At 42.9% G+C, this 21,507-nt stretch overlaps 1 protein-coding gene across 1 annotated transcript; it reads right to left on the minus strand.

The window, feature by feature from the left end:
- Positions 1-6,095: 6,095 nt before the first annotated feature.
- On the minus strand, positions 6,096-16,852 carry rdh14a (retinol dehydrogenase 14a). Its single transcript, XM_041847246.2, has 2 exons — positions 16,379-16,852; positions 6,096-6,914 (listed from the first exon to the last, which is right to left on the minus strand). The coding sequence occupies exons 1-2, from the start codon at positions 16,619-16,621 to the stop codon at positions 6,297-6,299; spliced, it is 861 nt and encodes a 286-aa protein (XP_041703180.1). The 5' UTR covers positions 16,622-16,852; the 3' UTR covers positions 6,096-6,296.
- Positions 16,853-21,507: the final 4,655 nt, after the last annotated feature.

A 21,507-nucleotide genomic window follows, 5' to 3' on the forward strand; every position in this document is an offset into this window, starting at 1 on the left:
ATGATCTTCACCGTTTGAGGTCTAACTATCCAAAAAGCAAAATCCTTTTTTTTTCTTTGCATCTTGGCAGTGTTTGTGTTGGAGGTCATGCGGGCATTGATGTAGATTTTCTCAAGAGGGCTTGGAACACCAACATACAGAACCTTCCAAGAGTTGAGAAACATATTTACTTGTCTACATTGTCAGTAGACGTGGCTGTCTATGACAAGTATTCGCTGTGTCCTTTTGGGTAAAAAGTGAATTAGTAGAGGGAAATTATTGAGAAAAAATAAATACATTGGTAGAAGGTTCATTGCAGTTATTTGTGACTGCCATTAAATGTCTGAGAATTGCAGAGCCTTCAATCTGCAGCTACTGATTGCTGCTTAGCTGTATCTAAATCAAGCACCCACATGCAGACGCTCTGTGCCAACATTGTGTAAGTCTGCTATAGCACCACTTCCAGCTCCATATCTGCTTTAGTACATCCCAAGTTATCAGCTTGACTTAGGCAACGCTTGACTTCCCTTCTTAGGAAAATCTACACATTTCCCATGAAAGATTTACACTAATTTAAATCACAGCCATGTGTGAATAGCCCCCCCTTATCATTGAATAACGTTGCAAACGACAGACGTAAAAAGACGGCTGTGTGTTTTCCTTAAGACTTGCCACAGACCCAGATATGTCTTTAAACTGTGAGAAAAATGAACTGTGTTTTCGAATCGTACGTCTAAACAGCAACGGCTACCTCAGGGATGCTTTCGGAATCTGTGGATTTTCTTGGCACTTTCGCTGAAGATGTTGTGTTGGCTTATCGTTTGGCCATACCATTCGGCCAGTTGCTGTCGTCACTTTGACTCGCTTTGGAGCACTTCACCTCATTATAGAACGTCAAAAAACTGTCCTATATCCTCCTTCCTGTTGGATATCTTGGATAAACAAACCACTTGGCTTGTGAACCACAGGCCTCTGTTTCAGAAGGGGGAGTCGAGTTTATAGCTGTGTTGTCCCGAGCAGTTTCCCCAGCTACTGGTTACGCAAGGCTAGGTCAATAAAACCCAATCCCCCAGAAATGTTCTCTCAAATTTTACAGGGCACTCCGTTTTTTTTTTCTTCTTCACTTTGTGTAAAACAAATGAGCAAGGTAATAAAGTAGATAGATATTTTCATCTTTGGGGCCAAGTCCAGCATAAATACATGACTTGATGCAGCGAACAACTAAATAACAGTGAGACAACGGTAGTAATCCAATACCAGTGGAATGATGTAACTAAAATGCGGTCTGTAGCCTAATAATGTCAACGCTAATAACTGTATTAATTTGTTTTATTGAGTCGGTGTAATGGTGAACTGAACATGACACGTTATGCTACTCTGGGAATAACAAGTGATTCTAAGTTTGAGTTTCAAACTTACTCACCAGAAAAGTCCCCCCCAAAAAAGGAAATGACATGCATTCCTTCTCAGTTGCTGTATTGCACATGTACACAAAACAGAAGTTCATATAAAAATGTAGCGAATCAAAATGCAGGAATACAGGCTTTACCTGCCCCCAGTGTAGGCCTACATGATTGAGAGGCCATTCAAACATGCATTAGAAGGTTTACTATACACTACATTGAGGTGGCCAGCAATATATTTAATCAAAACTGCATGCAGTGCACTTTGAAAAAAAGTTGTAATGCATTTAAAGCTGCAATGTGTACATTTTTGGGTGACCCAACAAAATTCACATAGAAATGTCAGTTATAGACCTGTCATTCTCATTGAAATCTAAGTCTAAGAAGCGGTAATGTGTTCTGTGTGTTCTATTTCTATGTGTCCCGTTCTTACTTTCGGTTTTGTACACCGGCTTCAAACAGCTGAAAATAATATATGTTTGGTTATGGAAAATATATTTCACAACAGTTTAGATTAAACCGTGATTCTCTACACTACACTTGCTTGTTTTCTCACATAAACTGAAATTAGGCGAACTATTAGAATTTGAGCAACCAGGAAATGGCGGAGCGATTTCTGCATAGTGCCTCTTTAAAAGGTAGTAACAGATCTTATTTGTTGATTGGAGCCTACACTGTAAGTCACACAATAAGGAATTGCAATACTTGGTAGCATAGATTACCTCCACTTATGAGGCACCAATGCGTTATGCATCATTAATGACATATTATGTTCCAAAATTAGGCTTATTTTCTTTATTTGTTAAACAAACAAGATTTATCTTCAATGAGAAATGCCCCGAGACCTTTTCTCAGCGATAAAGATGGACCGGATAAACTCTGCTATACCCTTGGATCTCCAACTTGTTTTCAGGCTTGTCGGTGCTCCTTCTAAATGATCCAGAAAATGCCCCTAATGGAAATTGCAGGTGGGAAATGCATTATAAATCTGGGGGTCTTGCAACCATTTCATTTGGAGAGAAGTGGTTAATCTACCGTTAATATAGAGAGAAAACATTCCTGAGTAAATTACTGTGCATTATAAAACACTGTATACAGGTCAAGCAACTAGCATGGCTGATTAGGGCCTAACTGAGTTCTAAAACGGCACCGATTTAGGACCTATTTTTCCTCCAAAGTGAGTCTGTAAACGAAGCCAGTCCATAAGGTTTATTCAATTATGAACGGACAATAATGGACCCTTGTATTTCCGCACTATGAGGAAAACTATCCAATATGAACTCATCCCTGAGAAAGGTTGAGGCCTTTTCATTTCTGAAAAATGTCAATGGATAGATACTTCCGAAAAACAAACACACTGAAGGTGATGCACACCACCGAAACATCTGTGCAATTTCTCCCCAACCTGCTGTCAAAAATTAATAATAAAACAAACAAAAAATATGCCATTTAGCAGACGCTTTTATCCAAAGCGACTTACAGTCACGCGTGCATACATTTTTACGTATGGGTGGTCCCGGGGATCGAACCCACTACCCCTGGCGTTACAAGCGCCGTGCTCTACCAATTGAGCTACAGAGGACCACAAAAAAAAAGCATTAAAAAAAAAAAAAAGACATTAAAACAATAAATAACACGCTTTTTGAGTTTGTGTGTTTCCATGCTACATTGGGCCAAAGCAGCGTGGAAGTTATTTACATCACTACTTCAATTAAGCACAGGCTGAACTGGAGACAGCAAAACAACAATGATATGCAAGCAAATCACTTATTCATGGCCAGCTAGTAGCTTTAGTCAGTGCATCACAGGTTTGAAAACCACTCAAACCAATCATTGAAATAGGAGGCTCCATTACAGAAGTGGCATTACCCTGTATTCATCAAGAGACATGAGTTACCGTTAACAGGATAATTTGGCATGACTGGTACGTTGGGCATTAGGTTACATTAGGTACATTGTGCGTTAGGATAATTCAAGTCCATTCATAATGGCATAGTTTCATACATAAGAATTAGGTTGATCACAAAAACCCATCTCAGAATTCACTGATAATCACAGTGATAGTACTGAATCAAGAGTTCTCTATAATTCCCCTAAACATCAAAATAACCCCGTGCAGCATGTCATAGTATATTGTTTCATGTTGTGATTGTATGTTTCAGTTAATACAGTGTGTTTCATGTACATACAGTTGTGGTCAAAAGTTTTGAGAATGACACTAGTATTGGTCTTCACAAAGTTCGCTGCTTCAGTGTTATGAGATATTTTTGTCAGATGTTACTATGGTATACTGAAGTATAATTACAAGCATTCCATAAGTGTCAAAGGCTTTTATTGACAATTACATTAAGTTTATGCAAAGAGTCAATATTTGCAGTGTTGACCCTTCTTTTTCAAGACCTCTGCAATCCGCCCTGGCATACTGTCAATTAACTTCTGGGCCACATCCTGACTGATGGCAGCCCATTCTTGCAAAATCAATGCTTGGAGTTTTCAGAATTTGTGGGGTTTTGTTTGTCCACCTGCCTCTTGAGGATCGACCACAAGTTATCAATGGGATTAAGGTCTGGGGAGTTTCCTGGCCATGGACCCAAAATGTCGATGTTTTGTTCCCCGAGCCACTTAGTTATCACTTTTGCCTTATGGCAAGGTGCTCCATCATGCTGGAAAAGGCCTTGGTCGTTACCAAACTGTTCTTGGATGGTTGGGAGAAGTTGCTCTCGGAGGAAGTGTTAGTACCATTCTTTATTCATGGCTGTGTTCTTAGGCAGAATTGTGAGTGAGCCCACTCCCTTGGCTGAGAAGCAACCCCACACATGAATGGTCTCAGGATGCTTTACTGTTGGCATGACACAGGACTGATGGTAGCGCTCACCTTGTCTTCTCCGGACAAGGTGTTTTCCAGATGCCCCAAACAATCGGAAAGGGGATTCATCAGAGAAAATGACTTTACCCCAGTCCTCAGCAGTCCAATCCCTGTACCTTTTGCAGAATATCAGTCTGTCCCTGATGTTTTTCCTGGAGAAAAGTGGCTTCTTTGCTGCCCTTCATGACACCAGGCCATCCTCCAAAAGTCTTCGCCTCACTGTGCGTGCAGATGCACTCACACCTGCCTGCTGCCATTCCTGAGCAAGCTCTGCACTGGTGGTGCCCCGATCCCGCAGCTGAATCAGCTTTAGGAGACGGTCCTGGCGCTTGCTGGACTTTCTTGGGTGCCCTGACGCCTTCTTCACAACAATTGAACCTCTCTCCTTGAAGTTCTTGATGATCCGATAAATGGTTGATTTAGGTGCAATCTTACTAGCAGCAATATCTTTGCCTGTGAAGCCCTTTTTGTGCAAAGCAATGATGACGGCACGTGTTTCCTTCCAGGTAACCATGGTTAACAGAGGAAGAACAATGATTTGAAGCACCACCCTCCTTTTAAAGCTTCCAGTCTGTTATTCTAACTCAATCAGCATGACAGAGTGATCTCCAGCCTTGTCCTCGTCAACACTCTCACCTGTGTTAACGAGAGAATCACTGACATGATGGCAGCTGGTCCTTTTGTGGCAGGGCTGAAATGCAGTGAAAATCAAAACTTTTGACCACGACTGTAGAGTCATTGAACACTGGTCACTTTAATTATGTTTACATACCGTTTTACCCACTTCTTATGTATATACTGCATTCTAGTCATGGCTCATCCTATATAACTACTGCTGTACACACCACTTCTATTCATATACTGTCCATTCTGTCCATACACACCATTATACACTGAGTGAACAAAACATGACATAGAATGACCAGGTGAACGCAGGTGAAAGCTATGAACCCTTATTGAGGTCACTTTGTTAAATCCATTTCAAATCAGTGTAGATTAAGGGGAGTGTAGTGTGTATTGTTAGGTATTACTGCACTGTTGTGTATGTGACCAGTATCATTTTATTTTGATTTGATATTGTAAATGGTATGTTTCAGTTAATACAGTGGATCATGTTGTGATGGTATGTTTCAGTTAATCCAGTGGATCATGTTGTGATGGTATGTTTCAGTTAATCCAGTGGATCATGTTGTGATGGTATGTTTCAGTTAATCCAGTGGATCATGTTGTGATGGTACGTTTCAGTTAATCCAGTGGATCATGTTGTGATGGTACGTTTCAGTTAATACAGTGGATCATGTTGTGATGGCATGTTTCAGTTAACACAGTGGATCATGTTGTGATGGTATGTTTCAGTTAATCCAGTGGATCATGTTGTGATGGTATGTTTCAGTTAATCCAGTGGATCATGTTGTGATGGTATGTTTCAGTTAATACAGTGGATTATGTTGTGATGGCATGTTTCAGTTAACACAGTGGATCATGTTGTGATGGTATGTTTCAGTTAATCCAGTGGATCATGTTGTGATGGTATGTTTCAGTTAATCCAGTGGATCATGTTGTGATGGTATGTTTCAGTTAATCCAGTGGATCATGTTGTGATGGTATGTTTCAGTTAATACAGTGGATCATGTTGTGATGGCATGTTTCAGTTAACACAGTGGATCATGTTGTGATGGTATGTTTCAGTTAATACAGTGGATCATGTTGTGATGGCATGTTTCAGTTAATCCAGTGGATCATGTTGTGATGGTATGTTTCAGTTAATACAGTGGATCATGTTGTGATGGCATGTTTCAGTGTGACTTGACACCACACACACAGAATCAAATGCAGGTACATTCTGCTTGAGATCATAGCAACAATCTCCCTTCACTTAGAGAGTTTAATATAATTGACGGCATGGTATAACAACATACCAGTAAAAAAAACAATTGTGTCAAGGCAATATAACCACAATGCATAGCAACAGGCATCCACGGCACAGTTCTCTGCAGTACATTGGCAAGGTCTAATATTTGGAGACAGTGAAAGGTAGACATTATTTATCACGTGGTTACGCCCACCATGACTTCACTGATATCCCAAAGTTTCCCGGCCACCTCTTGGTCCGTAGCCTTGGGCAGAAGTTTCTGCTCCTGGCAGTCCGCAAAGCACTTCCCCTGGACCTCCTCCACGTCGGGCGAGCAGGCCAGGTAGACAGAGGTCTGCGCCCCCTCCTCGGGGCTCTTGAAGAAGACCCTGGATGCCAGCTCCCACAGGGGCTTGGCCAGCAGCGGGATATTGACATGCCTCCCCAGGTTAGTCCTCACTATCCCCGGGGTCAAGGCATTGACCACCACCCCCGTCCCCTCGAGGCGGCGGGCCAGCTCGCAGGTGAAAAGGAGGTTGGCTAGCTTGCTTCGGCCGTAGGCGAAGGCTTTGTCGTAGCGCTGTTCGCTGTTCAGGTCGTCAAAGTCGATCTCGCCGTACTTGTAGAGTTTGGACGAGACCACAACCACGCGGCTGGGGGCAGAGCGCTTCAGGAGGTCCAGGAGGAGGTGGGTGAGGAAGAAGTGGCCGAGGTGGTTCACCCCGAACTGCATCTCGAAGCCGTCCTCAGTCTTGGTATAGGGGCACTGGTAGATGCCTGCATTGTTGATCAGCACATCAATCCTGGGCTCTTCCTGTTGGAAAACAGAAACAGAAAAATAAGATTGGTTACAAGATTTAATAATGCTCTGTGTTGCTGTAATGCCATATTTATAGATGTGTGTATGCTTTATTAGTGCTTCCAAACAAGGGGTACTAGTACCCTGGGGGTACATGGCCTATCCACAGGGGGTACTTAAGAAGACTCATGAGACCATAGGCCTACTGGTAAATTTCACAAAGGGGTATTCAGTTGGTGGTTCAGTAACCGAAAGCGGCTGGGAACCACTGCTTTATTATATAGGTACAGTTAAAGTAAGGTAGCTATTTATGACATTAGTGCATGTGCAATAAGCCCCAGATTTGACAAACTCTTCCAAAAAGGTTTCTTTGGCTGTCCCCATAGGAGAACCCTTTTTGTTTCCAGGTAGAAGCCTTTTGGGTTCTACATGGAACCAAAAACTTTTTTTTTTCCAAAGGGTTCTCCTATGGGGACAGAAGAAATAAACTTTTAGGTTCTAGATAGCACCTTTTTTTCTAAGCATGTACAGTAGAGCTCTAGAGTGATGCAAATGTTATTGTACAGTGAAATGGTACCTGTGATGTCACCTTCTTCTACTGCTCTCTGCAACAGATGTATTGCTAGCTAGCAAGCTGTTTTACCCCTTCCTCTTCTGGCAAACAAGTTAGCTAGTAGCTATTTGTATTGATTATGGATCCCCATTAGCTGCTGCCAAGGCAATGCATTCACACATTAAGTGTGTGCCCTCAGCTACTACTCTACTACCACATATCTACAACACAAAATCCATGTGTACGTGTGTGTATAGTGCGTATGATATTGTGTGTGTGTGTGTATGCATGTGTCTGTGCCTGTGCCTGTGATTGTGTCTCTTCACAGTCACCGCTGTTCCATTAGGTGTATTATTATCTTTTTTTTTTTTTTATCTAATTTTACTGCTTGCATCAGTTACTTGATGTGGAATAGAGTTCCATGTAGTCATGACTCTATGTAGTACTGTGCGCCTCCCATAGTCTGTTCTGGACTTGGGGACTGTGAAGAGACCTCTGGTGGCATGTCTTGTGGGGTATGCATGGGTGTCTGAGCTGTGTGCCAGTAGTTCAAACAGACAGCTCGGTGCATTCAACATGTCAATACCGCTCACAAATACAGGTAGTGATGAAGTCAATCTCTCCTCCACTTTGAGCCAGGCACAGCAGCGATTTTCTATGGACAGACTTCTTCCCATCTTAACTACTTTTGGATCAATATGTTTTGACCATGACAGTTTACAATCCTGGGTTACTCCAAATCAAATTGTATTTGCCACATGCGCCGAATACAACAGGTGTAGACCTTACAGTGAAATGCTTACTTACAAACCCTAAACCAACAATGCAGTTTTAAGAAAATAAAATAAAAGTGTTAAGTAAAAAATAACAATAGCAAATAATTAAAGAGCAGCAGTAAAATAAAATAACAGTACAGAGGCTATATACAGGGGGTACTGGTACAGAGTCAATGTGTGGAGGCATCAGACAGTGCAAATAGTCAATTAGTTTTCAAATGATTGAAGATTGGCTAATAGGATTGATGGAAGAGGCAGTTTACTCGCTCGCCGTCTGATCCTTACAAGGCACCCAGACCTACGTCCACGATATCTCTGTCTCTTTCTCATGCGAATGACGGGGATTTGGGCCTTTTTGGGTGTCTGTAGAATATCCTTCGTGTCCGACTTGAAGAAAAATCTTCGTCCAATATGAGGTGAGTAATCGCTGTCCTGATATCCAGAAGCTATTGTTGGTCATAAGAGACGGTGGCAGAAACATTACGTACAGAGTAAATTACAAATAACGTGAAAAACACACATAATAGTAAAATTGGTTAGAGGGCAGCCATCTTCTCCGGCGCCATCTTATGAAGCAGTTTAGTCACCTCAACTTCCTCAATTTCCACATGATTTATTACAATATTTAGTTGAGGTTTAGGGTTTAGTGAATGATTTGTCCCAAATACAATGCTTTTAGTTTTTGAAATATTTAGGACTAACTTATTCCTTGCCACCCATTCTGAAACTAACTGCAGCTCTTTGTTAAGTGTTGCAGTCATTTCAGTCGCTGTAGTAGCTGACGTGTATAGTGCAGAGTCATCCGCATACATAGACACACTGGCTTTACTCAAAGTGAAGATTGAAAAAAGTTAGGTGCCTAGACAGCTGCCCTGGGGAATTCCTGATTCTACATGGATTATGTTGGAGAGGCTTCCATTAAAGAACACCCTCTGTGTTCTGTTAGACAGGTAACTCTTTATCCACAACATTCACCTTATTTAAGAACCTGGAAACAAAACAATGTCTGAACGTTCTGTTTTGTGGAGGACTTCTGTTGTGGCGTTCTTGACGTTTTGCGAACGTTAGCTAGCTAGCTCAAAATGTTGTGGGATCATACCAAGAAAAACCTTTCAAAGTCGAATGGCAAGTCTGTGCCACATCCGCGGATTATTCAAGAGTGGGAAGACGATATGAAAAAATGGCCAAATATCACCTAACATCTTCAATTATTTTGTCTTGTCTCTCTGTGGGTCAGAGATGTGGAGCTACAAAAGCACAGAGGCATATTAATACCTCCACAGCGGCAAAGTTGGCGGGTGCTTATTCACGGTCTTGAGGATGACAACCTGGTGTTCCTCAGCAGCTGTCCAGCCCAGTCAGAGAAAAACACACCATCATTCTGTCTGGATTCTTGTATCATCTGTCGGGGCACGATGGAGACTGCAGGGAGTTCTTGTGTTGCAGGGCAGGGGAAGTCTTGCAGCCATGCAGCTGCAATACTATGGAAGGTAGCTAGCTCGCTGGCTTTTTTGTTTATCGTAACCCTTTTCTATGACTGATACGTTTGACGTTAGCTAGTTGCTTAGCTAGCTAGCTAATTGTGATGATACCATATCACTGACCAGAACTGATAACGTTAACTATTACAACATGCACACACGGTTTTTGGTTTCAATGACTCATTGTGTAAGTATATCAGTCTAATCTCGAATGGGAATGAGGTAGATACAGAATCAAGGTGAGTTTTACAATCAAATATGAAATTACCAACATAACCTAAACCTACTAGTTAAAAAGGAAACTGTGTACACTAGTCAGCTGTGAACACCATATAAACTAGTGTTCTGTATTGTAATTGACTATTCTAACAGTAGTGTTTCATTGAAGGTGCAGAATGCTGTGTATGGAGGATTGACAGGGGTGTCCTGTACAGATGAGCAACGCCAGTGGAACTCGGGGACGCAGCAGAATTTAGCTCCAAAAAGGTTGAGCGAGATCCGTTTCAAACGTCTGGTAAACTCACAGATGTGAAGCTGGTGGATGGGGTTCCTCAGCTTCCACCTAATGGAGACTGTAGGTACTACATGCAGGTGCAAATGGGCATGTTCTGCACAGGACTGGAGAGATGCAAACTGCTTGTCTGGGCTCCATCCAAGCAGGCTGTTACTGATGTGCCTTTTGATGTGAAGTTCTGTGCTGATGTCATCCCTAAACTGAAGGTATTCTATTTCACACATATGCTGCCAAGGATAGTAGATGAGTTCCAGTGAGGCAGACTAACTCTGTGCTCCAAATATGTTCATCTACAGTGGGGGAAAAAGTATTTAGTCAGCCACCAATTGTGCAAGTTCTCCCACTTAAAAAGATGAGAGGCCTGTAATTTATCATAGGTACACGTCAACTATGACAGACAAATTGAGAAAAAGATTTCCAGAAAATCACATTGTAGGATTTTTAATGAATTTATTTGCAAATTATGGTGGAAAATAAGTATTTGGTCACCTACAAACAAGCAAGATTTCTGGCTCTCACAGACCTGTAACTTCTTCTTTAAGAGGCTCCTCTGTCCTCCACTCGTTACCTGTATTAATGGCACCTGTTTGAACTTGTTATCAGTATAAAAGACACCTGTCCATAACCTCAAACAGTCACACTCCAAACTCCACTATGGCCAAGACCAAAGAGCTGTCAAAGGACACCAGAAACAAAATTGTAGACCTGCACCAGGCTGGGAAGACTGAATCTGCAATAGGTAAGCAGCTTGGTTTGAAGAAATCAACTGTGGGAGCAATTGTTAGGAAATGGAAGACATACAAGAAGCATGGGGGTGGAAACATCATGCTTTGGGGCTGTTTTTCTGCAAAGGGACCAGGACGACTGATATCATTGGGATCATTGTCATGCTGAAAGAATGAATGGGGCCATGTATCGTGAGATTTTGAGTGAAAACCTCCTTTCATCAGCAAGGGCATTGAAGATGAAACGTGGCTGGGTCTTTCAGCATGACAATGATCCCAAACACACCGCCCGGGCAACGAAGGAGTGGCTTCGTAAGAAGCATTTCAAGGTCCTGGAGTGGCCTAGCCAGTCTCCAGATCTCAACCCCATAGAAAATCTTTGGAGGGAGTTGAAAGTCTGTGTTGCCCAGCGACAGCCCCAAAACATCACTGCTCTAGAGGAGATCTGCATGGAGGAATGGGCCAAAATACCAGCAACAGTGTGTGAAAACCTTGTGAAGACTTACAGAAAATGTTTGACCTGTGTCATTGCCAACAAAGGGTATATAACAAAGTATTGAGAAACTTTTGTTATTGACCAAATACTTATTTTCCACCATAATTTTCAAATAAATTCATTAAAAATCCTACAATGTGATTTTCTGGAAAAAAAATTCTCAATTTGTCTGTCATAGTTGACGTGTACCTATGATGAAAATTACAGGCCTCTCTCATCTTTTTAAGTGGGAGAACTTGCACAATTGGTGGCTGACAAAATACTTTTTTTCCCCACTGTATGTGGTATCTAGGGGCCTAATACTTCTGTGTTTTTAAATAGTTCCTATGTTTTGTGCCTTGTAAAGCTCTCTGTCAGCGCTACATTATTATCTAAGCATAACTCTTGATTGGTGTTTTTTTTGTCTTGCACAGTTCTCTTCATATGCACATTTACCTGATTATATTTGCATAATTCTTTTTTTTATTTTTTTATATATCTTGCCTTGTACATCGCTTCTTACATGTTTATCTAATGCCTACGGATAACTCCTTATGATTTATGAATATGTTTATTGTACCTTGTATAGGTTTCTTTTCATTTGGCACTTTATGAACTTATCTGAGCATACCGTAATTCATCTTATACTTGGCAAATTATTGTGTTAATAAAAACACTGAAATTCAACTTTGTTGACATTTTCTTCGACACTTAACATTTTGAAATGAAGGAAGAGGAGGCGTGTCTAAGGGTTTCAAATGTGTTTTCAGTTTGATTCTGGGTTTGGTTTTCAAGGGCACTAATTAAGAAAACAGTGCGACACTTCATAAACAGTTGGCTTCCCTCTTGGTCTGTTAGAGACAGTTTGGTGTTGAAGAAAATTTATTTTAAATAGATTGAAGGAGGCATGATAGCATCACCTATTGGATGCCTGTAATTATCAGGAACAGGCGAAGTTACAGTACATAACTAATGTAGGAACATTAAAATGATTCTGATTAAATAGGAAACGATATATATACACACAGTATCTCATGTGGATGAAATTATAGTGTATAAAGTTACATTTCACATGTATGAACATTCTCACCGCTCACTTGGCATCCTCATGGATGATCTCACCCTGCATGTTAACAAGTGCTTCACAGATTCTAAGGACTTTGTCCATTTTGTGCATCAGGTTGATGGGAACAGTCTGGGAGAGGATTTTGAACACCTTGAGTCGTCTGATAACTCTCTCAACATGTATACGTACATTAGCCATCCTACTCGTGCTTGTGACTTCCTCGTCAGACAGCTGGTCTCCTTTCTGAGTGAAGGCTGGTATGGCAAGGATTACCTTCCTCTCATACAGCAGATCTCGGAGGGTGAAGCCCCCGTCTGTCATAACTTCATCGCCAGGCCTAAGGTATTCCAGGAAACCAGAGTTTTGGGTGATGAACTTGTCACTGCAACTGCAGGAGAACTGAACATAACGAGTCCACATGGAGCAATGGAAACCAAATACTTGAGAGTATTGCTGGAATAATAGTGGCTGTATGACTCCCCTCTGGAATCGAGATTGTGGGCTTTCTGAAGAGTGGTTTCAGATTGTTGGCTTTCTGAAGAGTGGTTTCAGATTGTGGGCTTTCTGAAGAGTGGTTTCAGATTGTGGGCTTTCTGAAGAGTGGTTTCAGGGCAGTCGATGATACGAGTGGGCTTGTTGACGGGTTCTCCTGACACGTAGCTGTGATCAATCAGTGCTGGAACCTCCCATTGAGTATCAGCATCTTTATGCTGCGGTGGCATTGGCACACTCTGATCAGACTCTGCATCACCACAGTTGTCTTCATCTGTCAAACAAACATAAGAGAGACCACAAGTTTAACACAATAAAATACACAGACAGCCTACTGGTCATGGTTAGGAAATAAAAAATAAAAACACTTTTCATGAGCATCACCAGTGGCATGCCAGCAATGATGGGGATCATCATGGCATGGGGGAGACATTGTCAGACAGCAGTTGTTGGATAGCTAACAATGTAGGGACTACCTAGCTAGGCTAGTTAGCTGGCAACACTATCAGATGGGCTGCCCTCAAGCTAGCCAGCTAAGTGAATAAGCTAGGCAACAGTTAGCTAGCTACAGTATGTTAGGACTTAGGAGTGGCTACCAACTAGTAACACAATTAGCTAAGCTAGCTAACTTCTGCCTGATTCAGGACACCCATCTGTGACGATAGCCAGCGAGTAGCAGCTAGCTAACAGCTACCTGTATGTGTTGATGTCCTGATCTGATGAGATGTCGCCTTCTGGTCTGTACTGGATCATCATAGCCCAGCCACGTCTCAGGGATGCGCTTCAGTCTGCCTTTTGTCCACCAAGTGATAGGAACACACATAGGGTCGGTTTGGTGGTTTCTTCAAGTTTAATGCTTTGAGCCAAAGCCCGAAGAGACTCCTCGTCCTTAGGAGGTGGGTGCAAATCAAAAGGCGCCTCACAACTGCACTCGCTCCTCAAAAAAAGTTTGGTGGTCAAAACACTCCTGTTCCACAGCTTCAGTTTCTGCCAGTTATTCTGGCATCCCCTTACCGAACATTAAAAAAAACCTGTTGTGCGTCAATCCATGTTTGGAAAGTTGTGAGAAGCGATACCGAGTTAGTTAGCTAGCTGCGAACTATTGGCTAGAAGTGCTTAACCGGAAGTCCCCCACAAAAACACCTAAACAGACCCCGCCCATATTTCCTTTGAAAATAAGGTGAATAGCAGGGGGTATAAAGCGATAACACAGATGTTTTTCCAGCGGCTGACTATGATCGATAATGTCAAAAGCCACACTGAAGTCTAACAAAACAGCCCCCTCAGTCTTTTTATCATCAATTTCTATTAAATAATGTATATTTATATTTATCATCAAAACTATTCAAAATGTCACCTAGTCAGACCATTATTACGGTTCAAGCTGGCTGATAGGAATTATTAGGTAGGTAACATTAAGAGTAGCACATAATTTGTTCGCCTAAGCTAACATATGGAATTGTTTTAAGATGGTCATACCATGGATCGTTTGCTATTTTATTTTGAATTTTAGGCCCCTTTAGGTATAAAAAAATAAAAATATTTGATAAAATATAGAAATTTGGCCTTTACTACTATAGCCCATAGAAATGTCATGATGACACCCACCTGTCTCAATCAATGAGAGAAATAGTTTGTTCAAGAAAAGCAGAGCCATATACAGTGGGGGAAAAAAGTATTTAGTCAGCCACCAATTGTGCAAGTTCTCCCACTTAAAAAGATGAGAGAGGCCTGTAATTTTCAACATAGGTACACGTCAACTATGACAGACAAAATGAGAAAAAGAAAATCCAGAAAATCACATTGTAGGATTTTTTATGAATTTATTTGCAAATTATGGTGGAAAATAAGTATTTGGTCAATAACAAAACGTTGTTATATACCCTTTGTTGGCAATGACACAGGTCAAACGTTTTCTGTAAGTCTTCACAAGGTTTTCACACACTGTTGCTGGTATTTTGGCCAATTCCTCCATGCAGATCTCCTCTAGAGCAGTGATGTTTTGGGGCTGTCGCTGGGCAACACAGACTTTCAACTCCCTCCAAATATTTTCTATGGGGTTGAGATCTGGAGACTGGCTAGGCCACTCCAGGACCTTGAAATGCTTCTTACGAAGCCACTCCTTCGTTGCCCGGGCGGTGTGTTTGGGATCATTGTCATGCTGAAAGACCCAGCCACGTTTCATCTTCAATGCCCTTGCTGATGGAAGGAGGTTTTCACTCAAAATCTCACGATACATGGCCCCATTCATTATTTCCTTTACACGGATCAGTCGTCCTGGTCCCTTTGCAGAAAAACAGCCCCAAAGCATGATGTTTCCACCCCCATTCTTCACAGTAGGTATGGTGTTCTTTGGATGCAACTCAGCATTCTTTGTCCTCCAAACACGACGAGTTGAGTTTTTACCAAAAAGTTATATTTTGGTTTCATCTGACCATATGACATTCTCCCAATCCTCTTCTGGATCATCCAAATGCACTCTAGCAAACTTCAGACGGGCCTGGACATGTACTGGCTTAAGCAGGGGGACACGTCTGGCACTGCAGGATTTGAGTCCCTGGCGGCGTAGTGTGTTACTGATGGTAGGCTTTGTTACTTTGGTCCCAGCTCTCTGCAGGTCATTCACTAGGTCCCCCCGTGTGGTTCTGGGATTTTTGCTCACCGTTCTTGTGATCATTTTGACCCCACGGGGTGAGATCTTGCGTGGAGCCCCAGATCGAGGGAGATTATCAGTGGTCTTGTATGTCTTCCATTTCCTAATAATTGCTCCCACAGTTGATTTCTTCAAACCAAGCTGCTTACCTATTGCAGATTCAGTCTTCCCAGCCTGGTGCAGGTCTACAATTTTGTTTCTGGTGTCCTTTGACAGCTCTTTGGTCTTGGCCATAGTGGAGTTTGGAGTGTGACTGTTTGAGGTTGTGGACAGGTGTCTTTTATACTGATAACAAGTTCAAACAGGTGCCATTAATACAGGTAACGAGTGGAGGACAGAGGAGCCTCTTAAAGAAGAAGTTACAGGTCTGTGAGAGCCAGAAATCTTGCTTGTTTGTAGGTGACCAAATACTTATTTTCCACCATAATTTGCAAATAATTCATTAAAAATCCTACAATGTGTCTGTCATAGTTGACATGTACCTATGATGAAAATTACAGGCCTCTCATCTTTTTAAGTGGGAGAACTTGCACAATTGGTGGCTGACTAAATACTTTTTCCCCCCACTGTAGCTAGTTAGCTACAGTGCTATGTAAGCTAGCTAAATATGAAGTACGAAACATGGCTAGCTAGCTAAGTTAGTAGCTACGTATGCTATGCTAAAAACAGTTAGCTAGCTAGCTAGCTAGCTAGCTAGCTTGACCAGATTCAGATCTCATCTCACAGCCTGAATTGACAGATTACCTTGATGATGTCTTCGCAGAAACTGTGCACGGATTTCAGTGATGCGAGGTCCAGGTGTTTGATTAGGAGTTCTCCCGAATCTGGACCTGTCTCCAGTCTTATCTCCTGTGCCGCTTCCTCAGTCCTCTTCATGTCCCTGCAAGCCATGATCACACGACCCCCGCGCCTCAGTAGGTCAACTGTTGTGGCTTTACCTATGCCACTGTTGGCACCAGTCACTATTATAGTTTTTCCACGCATCATTTAGAAGGATACAGTCAATGACAGTACAGTATGAAGATAGGCTAAAACTGCTTCTCCAATAGAAATCCCCGATCACACTTGTACAAGCGATGTCATGGCTCCGTTGGCTAGCAAAGCTCACGCGTAAAAAACACGTCACCGGTCGTCTATCTATCCCATGTGCAGGCCGTCAAATCAATGTTGTTCCTTAGATATAAAGTTGTTTTTGACGAAAAAAAAAAAAAAACGTGTCAGTTTGTCACTTTCACGACGTTGGAGTAATAACATGTTCAACTACTTAAGACATTGGCTCGAATCTAGGTTGTGCCTTTAGATTTCGAGAAAATAACAACTAAGGAAGCATTTTTCACTTCACTCTTTGACTTCCCAAATCCCAAACCCCTGCTTGGTCTGTTAAGGAAGCGTTCCCGGAAGTCTCGCGATGTTGCCCCTGTGGGTTTAGAAAATGTGATACAGTGCGTTTCGGTCCACCAGAAGTACATTCATGTGAAAATGTGATACAGCTGCGTTTGCCTTTGCGTTGTCGTGCGTTCTGTGTGGTGCATACGTTGGATTTATCGAACGTATTCGTCAAAGTGTATGTGTAAACGGGTTGACAGAAATGGTAGCAGAAGGTGAATGTTCAACTTTTGTTGCACACATATCTAGATGGTGCTGCATATTATTTTGCGCCATGTTACAGTCGGTGTGTTCAGAGCGTAATACCTTTATCCCGAAGAGGAGAGAAACTAAGCTCTGTGGAAGTCAATAACAGCTGGACTGAACACTACATTACCCATAAAGCGCAGTAAATGTCAAGCAGTAGTGCACGAAGAGTCACTCTTTCTAAATAAAAGTCAGCAATTGAATTCCTACAACTTTTATTACTCCACAACAATTAAATGCAATGCTACTGGATGCAACATTAGGATTTACCTAAATTAGTAAAACCCTTTGTACTCAATTGACAACCGTGAATTTATCCAACCTTTATTTAGCCAGGTAAGTCGTTAAGAAACAAATTCTCTGTGACGCATTTTACAGCTTGTTGTAGGCTATCTTTTATATATATATATATATATATATATATATATATATATATATATACACACACGTGGGCTTCAATTAAATAATATAATTTACTTTTGTTGTGTTTCAAAATAGACAAAGTGAAGTCGCTATTCAACGGCTCAGACATGTATGTGGCAGGGACTCCAGACAACCACGCATTATAAAGGGAAGGCCAGCCACGTCGCGGACACCGAGGCCCCACTCCCAGACAAGCTAAACACCTTCGCCCGCTTCGAGGAAAACACATAGCTGCCGTCACGGGCCACCGCCGCTCACGAGGACTGTAAGCTCTCGTTCTCCGTGGCTGACGTGAACGTTTAAGCGTGTTAACCCACGCAAGGCTGCCGGCCCAGACGGCATCCCAAGCTGTGTCCACAGAGCATGTGCGAGCCAGCTGGGATGGAGTGTTTATGGACATATTCAATATCTCCCTATCCCAGTCTGTTGTCCCCACTTGCTTCAAGATGGCCACCATTGTTCCTGTCCCCAACAAGCCAAAGTAACTGAACTACACGACTATCGCCCCATAGCACTCACTTCTATCATCATGAAGTGCTTAGAGAGGCTAGGACCATGTCACCTCCACCATACCCTACACCCTTGACCCACTACAATTTGCATACCTCCCAAACAGATCCATGGGTGACGCAATCGCCATCGCACAGCACACTGCCCTATCCCATCTGGACAAGAGGAATACCTATGTAAGAATGGTGTTCATCGATTACAGCTCAGCCTTCAACACCATAGTGCCCTCCAATTCAACCATGACTGTGTGGCCACGCACGTCTCCAACTCAATCATCAAGTTTGCTGACGACACAACAGGGGTAGGCCTGATTACCAACAACGACGACATAGTCTACAAGGAGGCGTTGAGGGCCCTGGCGGAGTGGTGCCAGTAAAAAAAAAACTCCCCTCAACAAAACGAAGGAGCTTATCATGGACTACAGAGAAAGCACGCCCCCATCCACATCAACGTTGCAGCAGTGGAGAGGATCAAAAGCTTCAAGTTCCTCGGCGTGCACATCACTGACAACCAGAAATGGTCCATCCACACAGACAGTGGCTGACGAAATTCGACTTGGCCCCTAAGACCCTCACAAACTTTTACAGAGGTACCATTGTTCTTAGTTCTTAGTAGCTAGCTAACTTTTTAGTTTGGATCCCGCGACACAGTTGGCATCAGTTGCTGGGATTGCTAGTCTCTGTCCAGTTATCCTGCCGACCAAGGACGGGTCTGAGGAGCTATTTGGCGTTGCAGCTAGCCTAGCAGCTAGCTTGCAGCATATCAAGCTAGCGGGGTTTTCTTGAGGGCTTGAACGCAGCCCGCGACACGGTTAGCCATTGTGGCTGGGACCGCGGATTGTCCCGGGTTTGTGGCTGTCTAGATCCCTGCTGTTTGTTGTTTTCAATCTTCCCTGTGACCTGCCCTGTCTGGAACCGATAGCTACCATGTCAAAGACCAAAGCCGGCGGGAGTACCGTTGTCAAGGACAGTGGTGTCTCTCTATCACATGTGAATGATCTTTTAAACTAAAAAAAATAATTCTACAAGCAGTTGTTACAACAACAAGAAAATAGCTTCAAGTGCTTTGTCCAAATACTGGTGGATTCGACTAATAAAATAATGGATGACCTGACCAGAGAGGTCCAGGACCTAAAGAACAGTTTGCAGTTCTCCCAGGGTCAGCTCGATGAGTTGAAACAGGAGAATGGCAAGATTACAGCAATCTGTAAGTCATTGAGAGAGGACATCAGTTCTGTCTGTGAATCCATGATAACAATGACGGATAAATCAGACTATCTTGAGGGACAATCAAGGCATAACAACATGGTTGTGGACGGAATTGCAGAATCTCCACATGAGACCTGGACGGAGTCTGAGGACAAAGTGAGGGAAATGATCTCTGAGAAATTGAAGATGGACCACAGGAAGATTGAGGTGGAGCGCGCCCACAGGACTGGAAAACCCACCACCGGCCCACGTGACAGACCCGATAGTGGTCAAGTTCCTGAGGTTTAAGGACAAGGTAGCTGTTCTGGAAAGAGCCAAGAACTTGAGAGGAACGTATATCTTTCTCAACGAGGACTATCCTGAAGCTGTGCGCCAGAAGAGGAAATAACTTATCCCAGCCATGAAAGCTGCCAGAGCATGTGGGGACATTGCTTACATCCGCTATGACAGGCTCATTGTCCACCCTCCTTCCCAGAAGCCTGGAAGGGATGAGAGAGCCAAGCCTATGGGTTCGTAGCTTCAACCCCGCAGCACACACACACCAATTGATTAATGGACTGCTGAATGTATATTTTTTTCTCTTGCTTTGTTTGCTCTTTTCAGTATTATGTCTATCTCTGATAAGCTACGCAGGAAAGGGCTGAAAATAGCCCATATTTATATATGTAGCCTTAGAAATAAGGTTAATGAAATCATTAACTTCCTAATATCAGATAACATTCATATATTAGCCATTTCTGAGACTCACTTAGATAATTCATTTGATGATACAGCAGTAGCAATACAATAATGTAACCTCTATAGAAGATACAGAAATGCTTATGGGGGAGGTGTTGCTGTATATATTCAGAGCCATATCCCTGTAATGCTTAGAGAAGATCTTATGTCAAGTGTTATTGAAGTGTTGTGGTTGCAGGTTCATTTTCGAATAAGGCTGTAACCTAACAAAATGTGGAAAAAGTCAAGGGGTCTGAATACTTTGCTCAAAAAAATAAAGGGAACACTTAAACTCCAAGTCAATCACACTTCTGTGAAATCAAACTGTCCGCTTAGGAAGCAACACTGATTGACAATAAATGTCACATGCTGTTGTGCAAATGGAATAGACAACAGGTGAAAATTATAGGCAATTAGCAAGACACCCCCAATAAAGGACTGGTTTTGCAGGTGGTGACCACAGACCACTTCTCAGTTCCTATGCTTCCTGGCTGATGTTTTAGTCACTTTTGAATGCTGGCGGTGCTTTCACTCTAGTGGTAGCATGAGACAGAGTCTACAACCCACACAAGTGGCTCAGGTAGTGCAGCTCATCCAGGATGGCACATCAATGTGAGCTGTGGCAAGAAGGTTTGCTGTGTCTGTCAGCGTAGTGTCCAGAGCATGGAGGCGCTACCAGGAGACAGGCCAGTACATCAGGAGACGTGGAGGAGGCCGTAGGAGGGCAACAACCCAGCAGCAGGACTGCTACCTCCGCCTTTGTGCAAGGAGGAGCAGTAGGAGCTCTGCCAGAGCCCTGTAAAATGACCTCCAGCAGGCCACAAATGTGCATGTGTCTGCTCAAACGGTCAGAAACAGACTCCATGAGGGTGGTATGAGGGCCCGACATCCACAGGTGGGGGTTGTGCTTACAGCCCAACACCGTGCAGGACGTTTGGCATTTGCCAGAGAACACCAAGATTGGCAAATTTGCCGCTGGCACCCTGTGCTCTTCACAGATGAAAGCAGGTTCACACTGAGCACATGTGACAGAGTCTGGAGACGCCGTGGAGAATGTTCTGCTGCCTGCAATATCCTCCAGCATGACCGGTTTGGCGGGGGGTCAGTCATGGTGTGGGGTGGCATTTCTTTGGGGGGCCGCACAGCCCTCCATGTGCTCGCCAGAGGTAGCCTGACTGCCATTAGGTTCCGAGATGAGATCCTCAGACCCCTTGTGAGACCATATGCTGGTGCGGTTGGCCCTGGGTTCCTCCTAATGCAAGACAATGCTAGACCTCATGTGGCTGGAGTGTGTCAGCAGTTCCTGCAAGAGGAAGGCATTGATGCTATGGACAAGCCCGCCCGTTCCCCAGACCTGAATCCAATTGAGCACATCTGGGACAT

Source organism: Coregonus clupeaformis, chromosome 21 (genome assembly GCF_020615455.1).
Source record: "Coregonus clupeaformis isolate EN_2021a chromosome 21, ASM2061545v1, whole genome shotgun sequence".
In the NCBI taxonomy this organism is placed as follows: domain Eukaryota; kingdom Metazoa; phylum Chordata; class Actinopteri; order Salmoniformes; family Salmonidae; genus Coregonus; species Coregonus clupeaformis.